Below are 17,829 nucleotides of genomic sequence, written 5' to 3' on the forward strand. Positions count from 1 at the left end.
GGCCTTTTTGATGGTAGTGACTGTGTTGGTCTTCCACTTCAGGTCCTGAGAGATTGTGGGGCCCAGAAACCTGAAGGATTCCACAGCAGACACTGCGTCAGGGCCGTATTAAGTCAATGTGGTGCCCCTGGGCACTAAACCTCAAGTGCCTCTAGGCTACATTTTCAAACGTATTCATTCAAAATCAGTAACAATTAAAGCAGCATCCATCTATATACAGTATGTAGGATTATTCAAATATCTCCATTTAAAACCATTCAATTCACTAACAATCCAAACAGCATCCATATATTAAAATGTACAGATTCAAAATGTGTATCAATTCGAAGAGCATTTGTCTATATTGAAATATATTATCAGTTCAAAGAGCATCCACCTATGCAGCACTAACAACACTCCTATTATCCAGGGGGACGTCATTGCCACAGCCGTCCCAGAGCACCATAAGTTGTCTCCCCGGAATGCCAAACCACTTCAAAACTTAACCAGGGTGCTTGCTCTTTTTCCAAATCAAAATTCCAGACTTTTTTAAAACTGAGACTTTTTTTCCCCAAGACCTTAACTTTATGTACTTGTAACTTGTGTTCCTACTGCCTACTTCATTGGTTGAGATTGTACCAACTGTGTTTATTAGAAATGTTCATTTTTATAGGCTAGTATTCAATGAACAAATGCATTATTCACAGTAAATTATGCTTTTACTGATGAAAACGTTTCAAAACATGAAAATCACAAGTACATGAATTTCACATCAAACAAGTGTAACAAAACTATCTATAAAAAAAAAATAAATGGATGGATGAATGTATGTAGAATTCAGTCTCTTCACTCACATCTCATCCCATTAGGCTAATACAGTACGTGACCAGTTAGTAAAATTATAGTTTTATATCCTACCTTCCTATTTCTCATTTCACAATGCCTTTGAGCATACTGTAACATTCTACCATACATTTATTTTCCATACTTTATTAAGACTTTCACACAAAATCCAAGACTTTTCAAGGTCTGGAAAACAGTGCTTCAAAATTCCATACTTATTAAGACTTTCAAGACTTGCGCAAGCACCCTGTTCATCACGGCCACAATGCGTTGCAACACCCCTCTCCAATACTTCGCCGCATCCTCTTTTTGTTGTCTGAGAACAACATCAACCGTACACGCATCCCGTGACCTCCTGAGAAGTGAGAGCAGACACTCGCGGTGGCTTGCGCTCTTCTCGTGGGCTGTGACTGTCCGGGTGTTTCCAGTCACTGTACCCCTCGGTGAAAGCATTTTGCTGCCCGGCCAGGCATTTACACGCAAAACAATACACCATGCCGGTTGAAGGGGAATAGATTAGCCAATCTCTAGAGACTGACTGTTTGTTCGGCAGCTGGCATTGGAAGAGATCATTTGTAAGAAACCTGGTTTTCTTACCGTCGTGCCGTGCTGATGCTGCATATTTAGCCGCCCGGTTGTGGTAGATGGTGGGACCGTTAGCAATAGCCAGCTGGTTGTCAGCAGTTGTCGATGTTTTTATAAAGAAACGATCTAACACTGGAACATTTTTAATTGCCGCTAAACGCCTGGAGCCTTTTTATTTTTTTATTTTTCTCTTTGCACAACCACTCAATTGATGTCTATCCATTTATTTTTATTTTTACCGCGTTTTTTTAAAAACATGATGCATTTCACCATAGGTGGACTGGCTCAACTGACAGGTTGAGGGAGGGGGGTTAATGTTCACATTAGGCCACTATTGCTCAGAATTATGACATATCGTTGCTGTTCTTATCACATTATTTTTAATAATGAATTTTATATGAATATTTATGTCAAGTGTCAAGTGTAATCATTTTAAGTGTACAAACATTCATGAAAAAAATATTTTTAAAGTTTGTCGTGTGGTGCCCCCCCACTGGCTGTGAATGGTTGGTGCCCCTGGGCACTGTGCCGCAGGCCCATATAGTTAATCCGGCCTTGCACTGCGTTGTTGGTGATGGTGATGGGTGGCAGAGTGGGGGGGCTTCTCCTAAAGTCCACTGTCATCTCCACTGTTTTTAGCGTGTTCAGCTCCAGATTGTTCTTTTTTTTTGTGATCAAATTTTTCTTTATTCAAGAAATTTTTATACAAAAAGGAGAAAAGAAAATGAGAACATGTCATAAAATGAAAAGCAAGTACATTAGCAAGTAGTAAATAAGGTAATCACCAAGATCAAATAAACAGAAAACAATAATGACATACATGAAAATAATCAACAACTTAAACTTAATCTGAAATCATATAAATAAACCCTCCCTTCCTCCCACCCACCCACCCCCTACCTCAGGGACATGGTCGAAAAACACAATACAATTTCAGTGACCTTCAGTCTAACACATTCTTAAGCTTCATAGAAAGAGAATTCCACATTTCAATAGTAGTCTCCTGTGCTCCATGTACACGAGCTGTAGATAGCTCCATGTATACAATGTCCATATACATAAGAAGCCATGCCCGAAGTGAAAGACAATGCGGTGGCTTCCACCTTGTGGCAACCAGCTTTTTGGCCGCCGTGAACCCAGCCAGCAGGGCACGGCTATTAGACAGTGACAACCCCAGGGTAGACAAATCATTGAGAATGAATATGATAGGTGACGGTGGTACCACAATCCCAAATAACTTAGAGAGATTGGAGGCAACCATCCCCCAGAACACTGACACTGGGGGGCAGTCCCAGATCATGTGAAAGAAGGTGCCAACAGCATTCAAAGAGCACAGTTTACAGTGGGGATCCGAAATTAGCTTCATGGAGCAAAGCTTCTTTGGTGTCATATATGTTCTGTGAACAAAATTAAAGTGTATCTGCTGATGATCCGGGTTTCTGGAGGCCAGCAAAATGTTAGACCAGACTTTCAGCCAATCATAATCTGTATTAAGATTTGGAATATCAGCTCTCCATGAAATTTCCACTGCCAGGGGTCTGTAAGCATGCTCGGAAATATACCAATATAGTTTGGAGACTAGACCTCTCGTGCTTCTGGCGCTACGTAGAATCTTGTCTAGTGGATGTGGTGTGAGAGGAGACGGAACTCTGCAAGCTCCCAAAACAGATCTTAATTGAAGATAGAAATAAAAGGAAGAACGTGGAATATCAAATTGTGTGCACAAATCCTGAAAGGAGTGCAAACCCATGTCTCCAAAAACATCTCCTAACGTACGAATTCCCCTCTGATGATATTGTATGGGGCGACCACCTATCAACAGTTTGGAGTTATCAAATATAGGTGAACGAGGATGCCACTCAGCGGAGGACCCACTCATCTTCTCTATAGCCCTCCAGACAGCAATCAACTGACAGACTACTGGGCCGTACGTTTCTCTGCGTTGTGCTAAAGGCACGTTAGAGTACAGGAAGTCTTGAAGAGAGTAAGGATGAACAAAACTCTCTTCTACAGCCCGCCAAGACACTGCGGCACTAGGCTCAAACCAGGTTATTAAAGGTCTAAGAGCAAAGGCCCAATAATAAAACTTAAAGTTCGGCAAAGATAGCCCACCTGTCAGTCTATCTCGTTGCATCGTGGTGAGCCTTATACGAGGGCGTTTGCCTTGCCAGACAAATTTAGTCACTGCAGTCTGTATCTTGCTCCAGTACTGGGCTGGGGGCGTGAGAGGAAGCATCGAGCTTATAAAGTTAACTCTGGGGAGAATATTCATTTTAATAATGGAGACTCGGCTACGCAAAGAATTGGGAAGTGAGGCCCATCTGTTTAGGTCTGTAGTGATTGTATTGAGGGTATTTTCAAAATTATGCTTTGCTGTAGTGCTGGTTGATGAAAAGATCTCAACACCCAGGTATGTAAAATGTTTGACCACTGGAATACTCGGAGGCACGGGTGCACAGGCCATCGCGTTGTTCAGGGGCAACAGGGCGGATTTCTGCCAATTTATTCGAAAACCAGACAACTCGCCAAATCTGTCAAAAATAACAAGTATTCGAGGAATAGATTGCGTCGCATCATCAACATACAGTAATAGATCGTCAGCATATAATGAAATGTGATGACGTGTTCCGTTGATCGAGATTGGAGACAAAAGAGGCGATTGTCGAATCGTCTGGGCAAGCGGCTCGAGGGAGAGTGCAAATAGGAGTGGGCTTAAGGGGCAGCCCTGTCTGGACCACCTTGCAACGTCAAAGAGATTAGAGCAGGTCTTCCCTGTGAGCACCATAGCAGTAGGATTCGAATATAGCACCTTGATCATGTTGATAAAAGGAGAGCCAAACCCCATAGCTTCCAGCACCGACCACAAGAACGGCCATTCCAGCCTGTCGAAAGCCTTCATTGCGTCTAGGGATAGAACCGCTGCAGGAGAGTCAAGATTGCGCGAGCCATCCAGGACATGTAGAAGCCTTCTTACATTGTCCGAAGCTAGTCTGGTTCTTATGAAACCTGTCTGGTCGCAGTGTACCAACTTCAACATATAGCCCTGAATGCGACGGGCCAACACTTTAGCATAAATCTTAAGGTCTGCATTCAGCAGTGAAAGGGGTCTGTAGCTAGCACATTCCACTGGGTCCCTGCCCTTTTTCAAAAGCAAGGAGATCAGTGCAATGTTCACATCTCGTAGAAATGAGCCCTCCTGTATTGAACACTGAATCATATCATGAAGTAAGGGACCAAACAGAGGCCAAAAAGCGAGGTAAAACTCCGGTGGAATTCCATCCAGACCCGGCGATTTGCCCTTACGCATATCCTTTAGAGCCCGCTCAATCTCCTCCAATGTAATAGGCGCACCCAACATTTCAGATTCCCTTTCCGAGAGCTGCTCTAAACCAATGTTATTAAGGTAGCTATCATATGTAGGCTTATCCGTGGCGGTTTCAGAGCTATACAATTCTTTATAAAACAATCTAAAGGTGGAGTTTACACTCAAAGGATCGGTCAGAACAACCCCCTCCTTTGACCTAATGCTAAATATATCTGAGAAGTGTTCGCTAGTGCGAAGTCTCAGGGCCAACAAGTGGCTGGGCCTTGCAGCATGGAAATAGTATTTCTGCCTGGTTCTATGAATAAGAAATTCGGAACTCCGTTTAAGAATCGAGTTGATTTCTTTTTTAACCAGCTCCTTTTGAAGAGAGACTGCTTCAGTATAGGTGTGCTGGAGGGTGGCATCCAGCGCAGCATATTGTGACTCCAGAGTCTGGAGTCTAGCGGTGCGTTTTTTGTTTAGATTTGAGGCAAAGAGAGTAGAGTTGCTTCTCACATAGCCCTTCACTGCATTCCACAGAGTCCTAGGATCAGCAACCGAGCCCTTATTAAACTTCAGAAACTCCCGAAAACCAATTTCCAACTGTAATTTGTAAGCTTCATTGTTAAGTAGCGAAGTATTAAAACGCCACCTTGGAGCTTTAGATGGAGCAGGTTTAATGGAGGCAGAGCAATAAACAGGCTTGTGGTCGGACCAGGTGACCGGAATGTGAACTGCGTTAGTGACATTTTGAAACAAATCTTTGGAAGCAAATAGAAAGTCTATTCTTGAAAACGATCTGTGCCTGGCCGAAAAACAAGAATAATCCTTTATGGAGGGGTTCAATAAACGCCAGAGATCAATCATCCCCATTTGGTTAGCCCATTGCCTCAACGCCCCAGACGCGAGCCGCTGGTCTCTGGTCTCCGTCTTACCCGACCTATCAATATTATTGTCCCACACTGCGTTAAAATCTGCTCCCAGAAGTATACGGAAGTCTGTTAGATCAAGAAGAGTTTCAGTGAGGAGCTTATAAAAATCTGAGTCATGTGTATTTGGTGCATAAGCGGAAACCAATGCTAGACTCCTTCCATCCATTCGGATTTTGGCTAACGCAATCCGCCCCTCCCTATCCGACCATGATCCAATTAAATCAAATTTCAAACTGCGTTTGCAAACCACCATCACCCCCCCAGTCTTTGTAGAGGCCGAAGAAGAAGCAATTGAATGATAAAACTTATTAGCGAAGCGACGGACATCTTTACTCAGGAGGTGCGACTCCTGTACCATAGCAAAATCAACCTTTTTTTTGCGAAAGAATTGTAAAATAGTGGCCCTTTTGTGTGGGATATTAAGACCCCTGGCATTAATGGATACAAAATTGAGATTGGTCATGGAGAGACCGCCGAAGAGGCATGTGACAACATCTTAAAAAGGAAAAAAAAGTGCCATCTGTCCCTGAGGTAGCCCCTCCCGAAACAAAAAAAACCCGAAAAGTAAAAACACATAACAAAACAATAGAAAGTAAAGTGAGGAGAAACCTTGCTCCTCATCGTTCCTGATAAGTCCGATACTGGACAACTAACTCAACTCAAACCTCAAGATGACTGCCTGAAAGAGGCAGCACCATCACCTATTAGAAAACACAAGATAACTGTATAAAACTATCATCCCTAACGAATGTAAGATAAGTATTAGAAACCATCCCTGTTATGTGCCATCTATTAATTAAAAGTGCTTATGCCTAGAGCAAGCTATCAATTTAGCTCAAAAGAAAAAATAAACTTTTAGATGATCGTTCAATCTGCACACCAGCATGAAAAACATTTACATCTCGCCTCCTCTGCACTCACCTAGCCAACATTATCTTACATTATATATCCAACATTATATATATTAACAGACACAAACCTCTATAAAGTGTTCGGTGTTGGCAGAGAAAGGCATACAGACAAATATAGAATACCAGTCATGTTAAAACTAAACATGAAATAAAAGGCGCGAGAGTAAATTGTTTTTATCCCTGTAGCAGTGTAACATGTTGTAAAATAAAAATGATCCCCATCTAATGAGGCAGAACACACGGAATGGATATAAAAACCAATTTAAAAAAAAAAGAAAAAAGAAAAGTGGTTACTTTACCGGACATCACGCCACAGTCACAAACGTAGAGTCAGTATGCGGGGCTCCCTCACGGCCAACACAATTGAAATAACAGTCACAAACTTAGTGCTGGGAAAATAATATAGTTTCAAACCAGTGCGAATTTCTCCGAGAACACGGACGTAAATTCAGCATGTATGCACCTGACCTGTATGTGATGCAGCAGTGCCGAGTCAGAGCGTTTTGATGAACTGTATCGCCTTCTTCGGATCATCAAATCGGTGTTTGGACCCACCGGAGGTGGTGAAGGACAAGACAGCGGGATATCCGATGCCAAACGGGATCTTGGCCGCATGGAGTAACCGCTTACAATCCAAGAAAGCGTGTCGCCGGTCCTGAGTTGCCTTTGAGAAATCCTGATAGATGCTGATCCGGTTCCCTTGCCAGCGCACGTCGCCGATCTCCCTAGCTGCTTTCCTCAGGCGCTCTTTCTGTTGGAACCGCAGGAACCGCACAACAAACGGTCTCGGCGGAGCTCCGGGCTTGATGGGGACCAGCGCCCGGTGCGCACGCTCCAGGTCAAGGCCGTCTGGAAAATCAAGGTGAAGGATTTCCGGCAGATTTTCTTTTAAAAAAGAGATTGCGTCCTTCTTCTCACAGTATTCCGGAAAACCATAGATGCGTATATTAACACGTCTGTCTCTGTCCTCATACTCGGTCAATTTGGCGTACAGTTTCTCCACCTCCGATGCAGGTGCCGCCGGGTGGTCATGGCGTTGTTTTTCAGCGTCCTCCAGCATGTCAAGGCGGGCTTCCGCGCTGGTTATTCTGGTTAAAACATCCGCCAGCTTTTCTTCGACGGCCGAAATGCCTCTCCGTGTCTCCGACAAATCCTTCCGGATATCAGCAAAATTAGTCTTTTGGTCTTCAGCGAGTTGCTGGAGAAACCCCATAATCGCCATGTTAGATGGCGCCTCAGCACCACTCGTGCTCTCATCTGCGCCAGCAAGAGAGGCCTGGCTAGCCGTAGCCCTCGTGTCGTACGGGTGCTGTTGGGCTGAACTACCGTTATCGGTCGTCTCTGGCATTATTTCGCTTGTTAGGGATGTTATAAAGTCGAAAATCTAAAAATTTCTAACAGTTATCTCCAGTATTAGGGCTAAAACAGCTAAAAAAGTGGCGATGATACCGGAGCTCGTTTCTCAAGCAGCCATCTTCCTTAACGTCACCACGTCCTCCAGCTCCAGATTGTTCTGACCACACCAGCAGACCAGCCGTTCAACCTCCCGTCTGTATGCAGACTCATCACCGTCCCGGATGAGGCCAATGACTGTTGTGTCATCTGCAAACTTCAGGAGTTTAACAGACGGGTCTCTTGAGGTGCAGTCGTTGGTGTAAAGGGAGAAGAGCAGTGGGGAGAGTACACACCCCTGGGGGGCACCTGTGCTGATGGTCCGGGTGCTGGATGTGATGCTCCTCAGCCTCACCTGCTGCTTCCTGTCAGTCAGGAAGTTTGTAATCCACTGACAGGTGGAGGAGGGCACAGTGAGCTGGGTGAGTTTGTTGCGGAGGATGGCTGGGACGATGGTGTTGAACGCCGAACTGAAGTCGACAAACAGGATCCTGGCGTACGTCCCTGCAGAGTCGAGGTGTTGCAGGATGTAGTGCAGTCCCATGTTAACGGCATCATCCGCTGACCTGTTCGCTCGGTAGGCGAACTGCAGGGGGTCCAGCAGGGGGTCTGTAATGTCCTTCAGGTACCCCAACACCAGTCTCTCGAAGGACTTCATGACTACAGATGTGAGGGCAACAGGCCTGTAGTCGTTCAGTCCTGTGATGGTGGGTTTCTTGGGGACCGGGATTATTGTGGAGAGTTTGAAGCATGAGGGGACTTCGCACAGCTCCAGGGATCTGTTGAAGATCCGGGTGAAGATGGGGGCCAGTTGGTCAGCGCAGACCTTCAGGCAGGAAGGTGACACACCGTCTGGGCCGGGTGCCTTCCTGATCTTTTGTCTGTGAAAGACTGACAGAACATCCTCTTCACAGATCGTGAGTGCTGGTGGGGGGTCAGAGGGGAGAGGTGGCAGAGTGGCAGGTGATGTCAATGGGGGGGGGGGAGGTGGAGAGGTGTGAATGTGTCAAACCTGCAGTAGAACACATTCAGCTCGTCAGCCAGTTGATGATTCGCTGCAGTGTTTGGGGATGGTCTCCTGTAGTTGGTGATGGACTGCAGGCCTCTCCACACTGACGCTGGATCGTTGGCTGAAAGGCTGTTTTTAATCTTTTCAGCGTAGCTCCTCTTGGCTGCTTTCACCTCCATTGTCAGCGTGTTTCTGGCCTGGTTGTACAGGACTCTGTCCCCACTTCTGTAGGCCTCCTCCTTGGCCTGACGAAGTTGCCTGAGTTTTGCAGTGAACCAGGGTTTGTTGTTGCTGTATGTGCGGAAGGTTTTGGTGGGCACACACATGTCCTCACAAAAACTGATGTAAGATGTCACGGTATCAGTCAGTTCATGCAGGTCTGAGGCTGCAGTCTCAAAAACACTCCAATCAGTGCAGTCAAAGCAGGCTTGTAATTCCACTTTGGCGTTGTTGGTCCATCTCCTCACCGTCTTGACCACAGGCTTAGCAGATTTCAGCTTCTGCCTGTAGGTCGGGATAAGATGAACCATGCAGTGGTCAGAGAGTCCCAGGGCTGCACGGGGGACAGAGTTATATGAGTTCTTAAAAACAGTGTAACAGTGGTCCAGAGTGTTTGTGTCCCTGGTGGGACACTTAATATGCTGTTTATATTTTGGCAGTTCGTGGCTGAGGTTTGCTCTGTTAAAGTCCCCCAAAACAATGAGCAGAGAGTCCGGGTGTTTTTTCTCCACGTTATTAATCTGGTCGGCCAGGTGTTGTAACGCCTCAGTAACACAGGCCTGAGGAGGGATGTAGACTCCGACCAGAACAAACGAGGAAAACTCCCGCGGCGAATAGAACGGTTTACAGTTGATGAAGAGTGTTTCTAGTTGAGGACTGCATGATTTGTTTAGGACCGTGACATCAGTACACCAACCTTCGTTAATGTAAAAGCAGATTCCGCCTCCCCTCGTTTTCCCCGTAAGCTCCGTTATCCGGTCCGCTCGGTGCAGGTGAAATCCAGGCAGGTAGAGAGCAGTGTCCGGGATGTGCTCACCGAGCCAGGTTTCGGTGAAGCACAAGGCAGCAGATCTGTTGAAGTCCGTGTTGGTTGTATTGAGGAGCTGCAGTTCGTCCACCTTGTTCGCCAGAGAGCGGACGTTGGCCAGGTGAATAGACGGGAGCGCAGTGCGAAACCCCCGCTGCCGCAATCTGACAAGTGCGCTGGCTCGCTTCCCCCGATGTGTCCGGCGTCTCCAGCGGAGACCACAGAGAGCTGCTGCTCCTCCAATGAGTAGTTCTGTTAAGTTTTCCGGATCGATGAGAACCGAAGAAAAAACTTTGCTGGTGGTTATACCAATGTTTAGGAGTTCTTCTCTGGAGTAAGTGACCAGAGAAGGAGCACAGAAAACACGACAAATGCACAAAAACGTAAAAAACACGAGAGAGCGAAGTACCGAGGCAGCCATCCGCGGCGCCGTCTCCATGGTAACAGTATGACATATGGCTTACAAAGAGAAATCCAATCGGTTGCATCAAAACAACCCTGTAAGGCTTCTTCAGCTTCCTGTGACCACTTTCTAACAGTCCTTTTTGTGACAGGTAGTCTCTGGACAAGGGGTTTATATGCTGAACAGAGAAAAACAAGGTTGTGATCTGATTTACCCAGGGGAGGTCTTGATTTGGAAATGTATGAATCCTTGACATTTGTGTAAAATAAATCCAATGTCTTGTTTTCTCTGGTAGAGCAGCTGACAAACTGTTGAAAAGTTGGCAGTGTAGCAGAGAGTGAGGCATGATTAAAATCACCAGATATTGCCACAAAAGAATTGGGGTGTTGTGTCTGTATCTGAGCAACAACGGAACTGATGACATCACATGCAGTGTCGGCAACAGCTGAGGGTGGAATGTAAACAGCCACCAAAACAACACTGGTGAACTCTCTTGGCAAATAATATGGACGAAAACTTACTGCCAATAGTTCAATGTCAGGACTGCAGAGACGACTCTTCACAGTAACATGTCCTGGGTGACACCATCTGTTGTTGACAAGCACTGCCAATCCACCCCCTTTCCTTTTCCTGCTACTCTTTAAATCTCGATCTGCTCGTACAGTCAGGAAGCCTGGCAGAGAGACGCTGGAGTCGGGGATATGATCCTGCAGCCTTGTCTCAGTAAAACACATAATGCTACATTCCTGATATTTTTCCTGAGTCCTTGTCAAGGCTAGAAGTTCATCCAACTTGTTAGCTAACGATCTTACATTGCCCATGATGACGGATGGCAGAGATGGTTTGAACTTCTTCTTTCTTTCTCTCCTCTTTGCTCCTGCTCTGCATCCACGACGCCTCCTTTTCAATTCCAGTGGGATTTCTGGCTTCAGTTGTCGAATTATTTCTGCTTTTCCAATGTTAATCAGCTGCTCCCTGTTGTAAACCACCTTGTTGCTATGGTTATGCATCATAACAAAAGAGCAAAATATACAAAAGTATTGGGAAAAATCAATCCAGCTGCACAGCATCCAAGGCAGGAAGGAACAGTTGTCCAAAAAATGCAATTTCTTCCAAGAAAAAACAGGAATGAAATTTAGAAAAAAGAATAAATCTCAATGTGAGGTACAGAGCTACTCCAACGTGCTGCCACCCTCAGCAGCGCATTCTAGAAATGTCGGGGTTCAAGAGTGATGACTCCTTTGTTAAGTCAGTGTCTGATTCCGGGCCCTACATCTGTTTGTCGGTCTCCCTGTAGAGGGAATGTGTCTCCAAGGTGGTCCGTTTTAATAAAAAAAATGCGTCAGTCAGCTGTTTGTTCAGGGCTGTAAATGCACTCATCCAGTGATTCTTTTATTTCCTGCAATTCCATAAACACACAACCAGCTTACCTGAGCGTGTGACAGCGGCGCTTCCTCCTCAGACAGACTTTTGATAAATCCAGGAAATGTGATTTCATACGTGTGAAAATTAAATTTCTATAACCTCTGTGGAGTGAAGGTCCCCCCCCTCTGTCGCGCCCCCTGTCATCTTTGGCACTCTCTTCTGGGTTGTCCCAGGTTTTCTCAATTGACGGAAGGTTTATTAGGAAAGGTTGCGTTAAAAGCAGAACAAAGGATGCTCTTATATCTAAGTTTTTATGCTTCATATGCTCCATTGTATTACAAAGCACGCTGACTATTGTGGAAGTGTGCAGGGACACACGAGGTTAGGGTGAAACTTATCATGTTTGGGATACTTTGGTGACGGGGCCACAACACCGTCTGCTCCAGCTGCTCTCGGTGAGGGAATTATGTTCCAGTGTCTGACCTCGGGGAATTCAGGAACTGATCCCTGTATTTTTTCTAAAATTGAGCATTAAAGTGGAAATGCACTCGCTGCTTTGTGATGGCTGAGCAGGTGGTGATAGATGACTGGATTGAGACGTATGCGACGGACAGAGATTCTTCTCTCCTCGACCTCATCAGCTTCTTCATCCAGTGCTCTGGGTGCAAAGGCAAGCGGACTCGTATACGTGCACATGTGCAAACACATACCAGCAGACACGCACGTGCAGATTACACACAACTGGCTTCATGTTTAGCTTGTTTTTGTCTCTGAAGGTGTGGTCACTGCAGAGATGTGTCAGAGCAAAGAGGACAGGGACGTCATGAGTAAGATGGTGGAGGAGCTGGATGAGGTAAGATTTCAATCTGTGTTACTCATGCTACTCCCTCACAGTGGTATTAATATTAGAGGCATGTTTTTACACCTTTTGGAACACATCTGTGTGACTGCGTTTTGCAGGTTGCTGGTCTGCAGTATAAGAAGTTTCTGGCTTTTCCATGGATCCTCACAGTCACGTGGCCCCTGGATACGGTCAGTACCTGCTTACTGCACTTCAATGAGCTACTTCAGGATCTTTTTAGTTTTTTTAAACGCACCTTTTTTTATTTTCTCTGTCATATCTTTTATCCTTGATGAATTCAAACTAAAATGAATGACACGTTTTTTGGGGGGCTTTTTGCTTTGGTGTGCAGATCCATGCCAATAGTTTAGACACCCTCCCACATTTACTGCATATTTCCAGCAAGGTCACTTTCAAATTCAGTCTTTTCAAAAATATAAACAGAAGAAGAGGAGACCGAAGCAACTTTGAATGGTCGGTGATTGGCAACAACCTCTTTGGAAAGCACAACAGTTTGTAAATGGCTCTTGTAGACAGTTAAAGTCGGTGGATTTTTAACATATTTTCTCTCCAAAAGACCTCAAGTTCTATGAGATCCTTATCTTTCTTGCGCTCCACTTTTGAGTTCAGTCCAAAGATTGTCAAGATTTTGAGGTGTAGGTGAGGAGAGAGGATGCAGACCCAGATGCAGATGAGACTTGGTTTATTCAAAAGCTGTAACAAAAACGCAGAAGAGCCGGAACACCAAACAACAAAACAGATCAAACAAAAACTGAAGACCAAACCTGACTGGACACGAGTAACAAGCATATGCGTCAACAAGGACGGTGAGGACAAATGCTATGAACAAACTGGGAGACCGCATTTCGTGGGGAGAGTGATTGGTGACAAGGTACAGCTGCAGATAGGTGAAAGGAGGAGCTGATGACTAAACAGAATAGAGACTGAGGATGGTGAGGAAATGGCAAGACTGGGTAGACAAAAACTGCAAAACACAGACATGACAAAAACATAAAATGCAGATCGTGACAGATTTTCTATGATGTTTTAGGTTAAGGGATTTTGAGGCGTGTTGAGGATCATTAGATGCCGTATTGTTTTCATCTTTAGCATTTCACAGCTGGTATAATGTTTGCCCCCAGAATACAAGGTATGAAATTAAACTGATTCCCCCCTTACCAGTAAAATGTTTGCTGTCCCACTGGTTATAACACGAGCCCAAACCATCATCAACCTACCTCTGTGATTAACAGCTGCTGAGGTGTTCTTTTTATTTGAGGATACATTTGCTGATTTGCCAGTGAAAAAAGCTGGATTTTAGCTTAAATACTTCAAAGGATTTAGGGAGATTTACTTGCAAATTCTTTATGCTAAATTCTTTGGTAAGACTGCATGAAAGATTTTCATCTTGTGACTCTTGCATGAAGGTCATATTTGTGCAGGTGTTGCAGATTTGAATAGAGCGTCTCTACTCCAGTCTTTCCCAGTCAAACAGGGGTTTTCATTTATCTCTGTAGTCCTGAAACATATTGTTCATCTGTTGGATCTCAACTTCCCCTCGTGTAAGCTGCTATTTCCTAATTATTTAATGACCTGAGGAAATAGCTACCTTACCTATCCATTTATAACCTGCTTCTGATTTTGGTGATTAGTTATTTTGATTTTCAGAGTGCAAGGCAGCTGCTTTGAGGAACCCATGAGTGCTGATTAATGGGACAAGGGTTGAAGGGTCATAGTATTTATAAAACTTTGACATTTACACAGTTTGGTTTCCCCTTACAATGACTGAACAAGCCATAGCCCTATCAAGCTAATTAGGGTCTTAGTCCTTGTTGAGCGTTAAAATCCCTTGGGTTGTTGAAAGAATTTACATCAATTTACAGTCCTCCCCCTTTTTTTTTAACTCTAAAATTGTACACTACAAAGATGATACACTAATTTTGTTTAACGTGTTGAAAAAAAGGTTTCATTGTTGATTTTATGCCTTTTGGAGATCAGTTTTGCTACAGTTTTGAGGTACACAGGCTTTTCCATGCCTCTATTTTCAGTTCCTTGTTGCTGTATCAGTGTTTATATGAGGTGAGCTGAGTTAGCACTAAACCTGTTTTGCAGGAATGCATGGTTTTATATAACCCTCTTGCTTGGTTACTTTCATTTTCACCTGGAATTCAGATCTGCTTCGCTGGAGCAGCTTAAGAGTGCCAGGTCACCACATTGAAATAAAACGGCGCCTTTTGGCACCTAACTCTCCTTTAGTGGACTTTCTTTTTTTTTTCTTCAGCCATTGAGCATCCGGTGCCATACATAATTCTAATCCCGGGTATTGAAGTTTCAACATGGATTATTTAATGTCCCAATTTTCTACATGCTTTGTCTGAAAAAAATGAAAGAATTGATCAAAATCCTTTAAAAATGCCAGTAAAAATGTGATGCTTTTGTTCCGTGAACTCTGAAAAAACCCAGAGAAGTTCAGAATTTTTTCATTTGTACCTGCAGAGTATTGAGCTCTCAGTAAAACTATGTCCACTTCTATCCTCTCATAAGCGGGTCAAAAACATGAACATCTATGTCGATTGGTAAGGTAGATGAGGTCATGAATAAATTTAAGCCTCGACATTGTGATTTTGAACCAGTCAGGACACGGAGATGTTGGGAATCTAAGCATTAAGAACTGTCGCCATTTGGCTCAGCCACTGCCAAAATCGATTCCTCAGAAATGGATGAAAACCCCATTTTTCACTACAGAACCTATGAATGTCCAAATAAGACAAATGTGAGATGATTGAAAAGCCCAGAATCTCAACTTTATCGGACCCTTTAAAGCATTTCGATAGTATTAGTATTAGTTATTAGACATTTTAGCACAGTAGCCATATTAGCAGCGGGAGCCAGTGAGAACCTTTGAGATTTAAAGATCCCGAAATCATTTGAGCTTGCTGGAATACTGTTCACTGTACACTCTTGCATTGTGATACATTTAATGAATAGAACCACAGACATCATCGGTTTACATTGTCTTGCTTTGTATTTTGTGTGATCTCTCATAGTGTTATGTTCTGCCTCAGGGGGGTAACCTCAGATTAATCCTGCTCTTAAATGTCGCTCTCACAGTTTTACCCTCTCTGCAGGACAGTGCGGAGTATCCTCTGGTGCAGCCTGGACCGCACGGCCGCTGGTTTCACTCCGAGTTCTGTGACTTTGTGTCGGTGCTTGTGGCTCAGTGCCAGCACAACGTCATCTTCGACAGTTACCTGATGAACACTCTCATCTCGCTGCTCACCGAGCTGTCAAACTCCTACGTGCGAGCATTCAGACACACCTGCACGCTCGCAGGTAAGCGACGGGCAACGAGGACATGTGTGCGGTTGCGTAAACGTGTTGATTAAACTGATTTGTACTCTTGTCTTGTGGATAAGCGGTGAAGCTGCTGAGCTCTCTGATGGGCGTGGTTCTCAGCCTGAGCGCGGGGATTGAAAACAGTCAGAAACTGTACGAAGTGCAGAAGACAAAGACGGTGAGACAGAAAAGCACGCAGCAGCTTGAGAGGATACAGAAGAAGATCACAGAAGTAAGAGGCATATCACTTGGTACATGGTGCTTGTACATGAAGGAATTTAGAGGATTTATTTTCTTTGTGTGTGTGTGTTAAGTTGCAGGAGAAGCGAGCGGAGGTGGAGAGCATGATGGACGTGATCTTCAAAGGAGTTTTTCTTAAGAGATATCGGTACACTTTTTATTACATTTATTCCAGCTCGAGTCTTAATCTGTATTAGATTGATTCATTTTGTGTGTTATTGTGCAGTGACGTACTCCCTGAAATTCGCTCTATCTGTATGGAGGAGTTGGGTTTGTGGATGAAGCTCTACAACTGTATGTTTCTAAATGATAGTTACCTCAAATACATGGGCTGGATGATGCATGACAAGGTAAACAAACGCAATGTGACGCAGCGCAAAAGTTACATAAAAACCTGTATGACTTTGTCATAACATTATAAAAAGGTATTTTAACCACTGTCCATTGAATTGGACCTGTTGATCAGAGATAACGATGTCTTTATTCAGGTAGCTGTTGTGGACCTGGAGACAAGCCAAATACTTGTGTTAATTACCTTTCAGGCACCAGACGTGCGTCTCAAGTGTGTGTTAGGTCTGCAGGGTCTGTACAGCGATCCTCTCCTCCTGCCTAAACTAGATTTGTTCACCAGCCGCTTCAAGGTAATCAAGTCTCCACACAGTCCGCCTGAGATCAAAGTAACTGTGGGATAGTTGTTGTAATTAGAAAAGAATGCGTATCTTTCTTTTTCAATACACTGACATTTTATCATCGATTAAAACTGAAATTTTTTTTGTATAAAACTTACATGCAATTTATCTAAATGCATATTATATTCCTGTTTTTATATGAAACATAAAGACACAGAGAAGCAAATAGCACTCATGAAGCTGCTTCAGGGGAACTCTGAGGTGAATGGATGAGCAGACATTTAGCGAGCAGAAAATATTGGAATCAACTGGCAAATCCACAGTGGATATCCATTTGGCCTTCGGCTCCTGAAATGATTAGCGTACCCCAAACAGGCGACTGCTAGCTTTGATAAGAGGTCGATTAGAGCAGTTAAAACTGTGAATCTGTAAATAGCTCTATATAGCTGCAGAGGTAGGTTGTTTTTATTACTATAATGCGCTATTTTTGTGTGCCAGGACCGAATGATCTCCATGACACTGGATAAGGACAATGAGGTGGCAGTACAAGCCATGAAACTACTGGTACTCATTTCCAAGTGAGTTTCTTTGCGGATTTAGTCCATTTCCGATCTTCTTCCTTTTTTCCCCCCTACATTCTGCTGTTCTTTGCATTAAAATGCTCCTCACCCCTCAGATTATCGGATGACGTTCTCACTCCAGAGGACTACAAGCAGCTCCTCCAGTTTGTTTACTCTTCACAGCGCCCTCTTGCTGTTACTGCAGGGGAGCTGCTCTTCTCAAGGTACAAAGACCTCTAATCACTTCCTAAATTCCTTTAAAAGACCAGTGGCAAGACAGCTTACCTTTTGAAGGCTGAGATACTGAGATATAGTAGTTTGATAGATTTTTTTATTTTTAATGATACATTGACCACAAACAATGCCAACAATCAAGACGAAAATCACAACAATGATGCAACTCGCACACAGTTTAAAGCCTCCTGGTAAACTACTGATTAATATTTATCTGTCTTCAGTGTGTTCCCACAGAC

General features: G+C 44.1%; 1 protein-coding gene across 1 annotated transcript in view; it reads left to right on the forward strand.

Annotated features, from left to right (window-relative positions):
* The window catches only part of LOC142396450 (cohesin subunit SA-2), a 35,639-nt gene that overhangs the window by 5,258 nt on the left and 12,552 nt on the right, over window positions 1-17,829 (forward strand). The window contains exons 5-14 of the mRNA XM_075479201.1: window positions 12,324-12,420; window positions 12,527-12,603; window positions 12,711-12,782; window positions 15,720-15,924; window positions 16,008-16,159; window positions 16,242-16,315; window positions 16,394-16,517; window positions 16,710-16,808; window positions 17,295-17,374; window positions 17,473-17,580. Coding sequence (XP_075335316.1) covers window positions 12,324-12,420; window positions 12,527-12,603; window positions 12,711-12,782; window positions 15,720-15,924; window positions 16,008-16,159; window positions 16,242-16,315; window positions 16,394-16,517; window positions 16,710-16,808; window positions 17,295-17,374; window positions 17,473-17,580 — 1,088 coding nt within the window. The remainder of the gene's footprint in view (window positions 1-12,323; window positions 12,421-12,526; window positions 12,604-12,710; window positions 12,783-15,719; window positions 15,925-16,007; window positions 16,160-16,241; window positions 16,316-16,393; window positions 16,518-16,709; window positions 16,809-17,294; window positions 17,375-17,472; window positions 17,581-17,829) is intronic.

This window comes from Odontesthes bonariensis, chromosome 12 (assembly GCF_027942865.1).
Source record: "Odontesthes bonariensis isolate fOdoBon6 chromosome 12, fOdoBon6.hap1, whole genome shotgun sequence".
NCBI lineage: Eukaryota > Metazoa > Chordata > Actinopteri > Atheriniformes > Atherinopsidae > Odontesthes > Odontesthes bonariensis.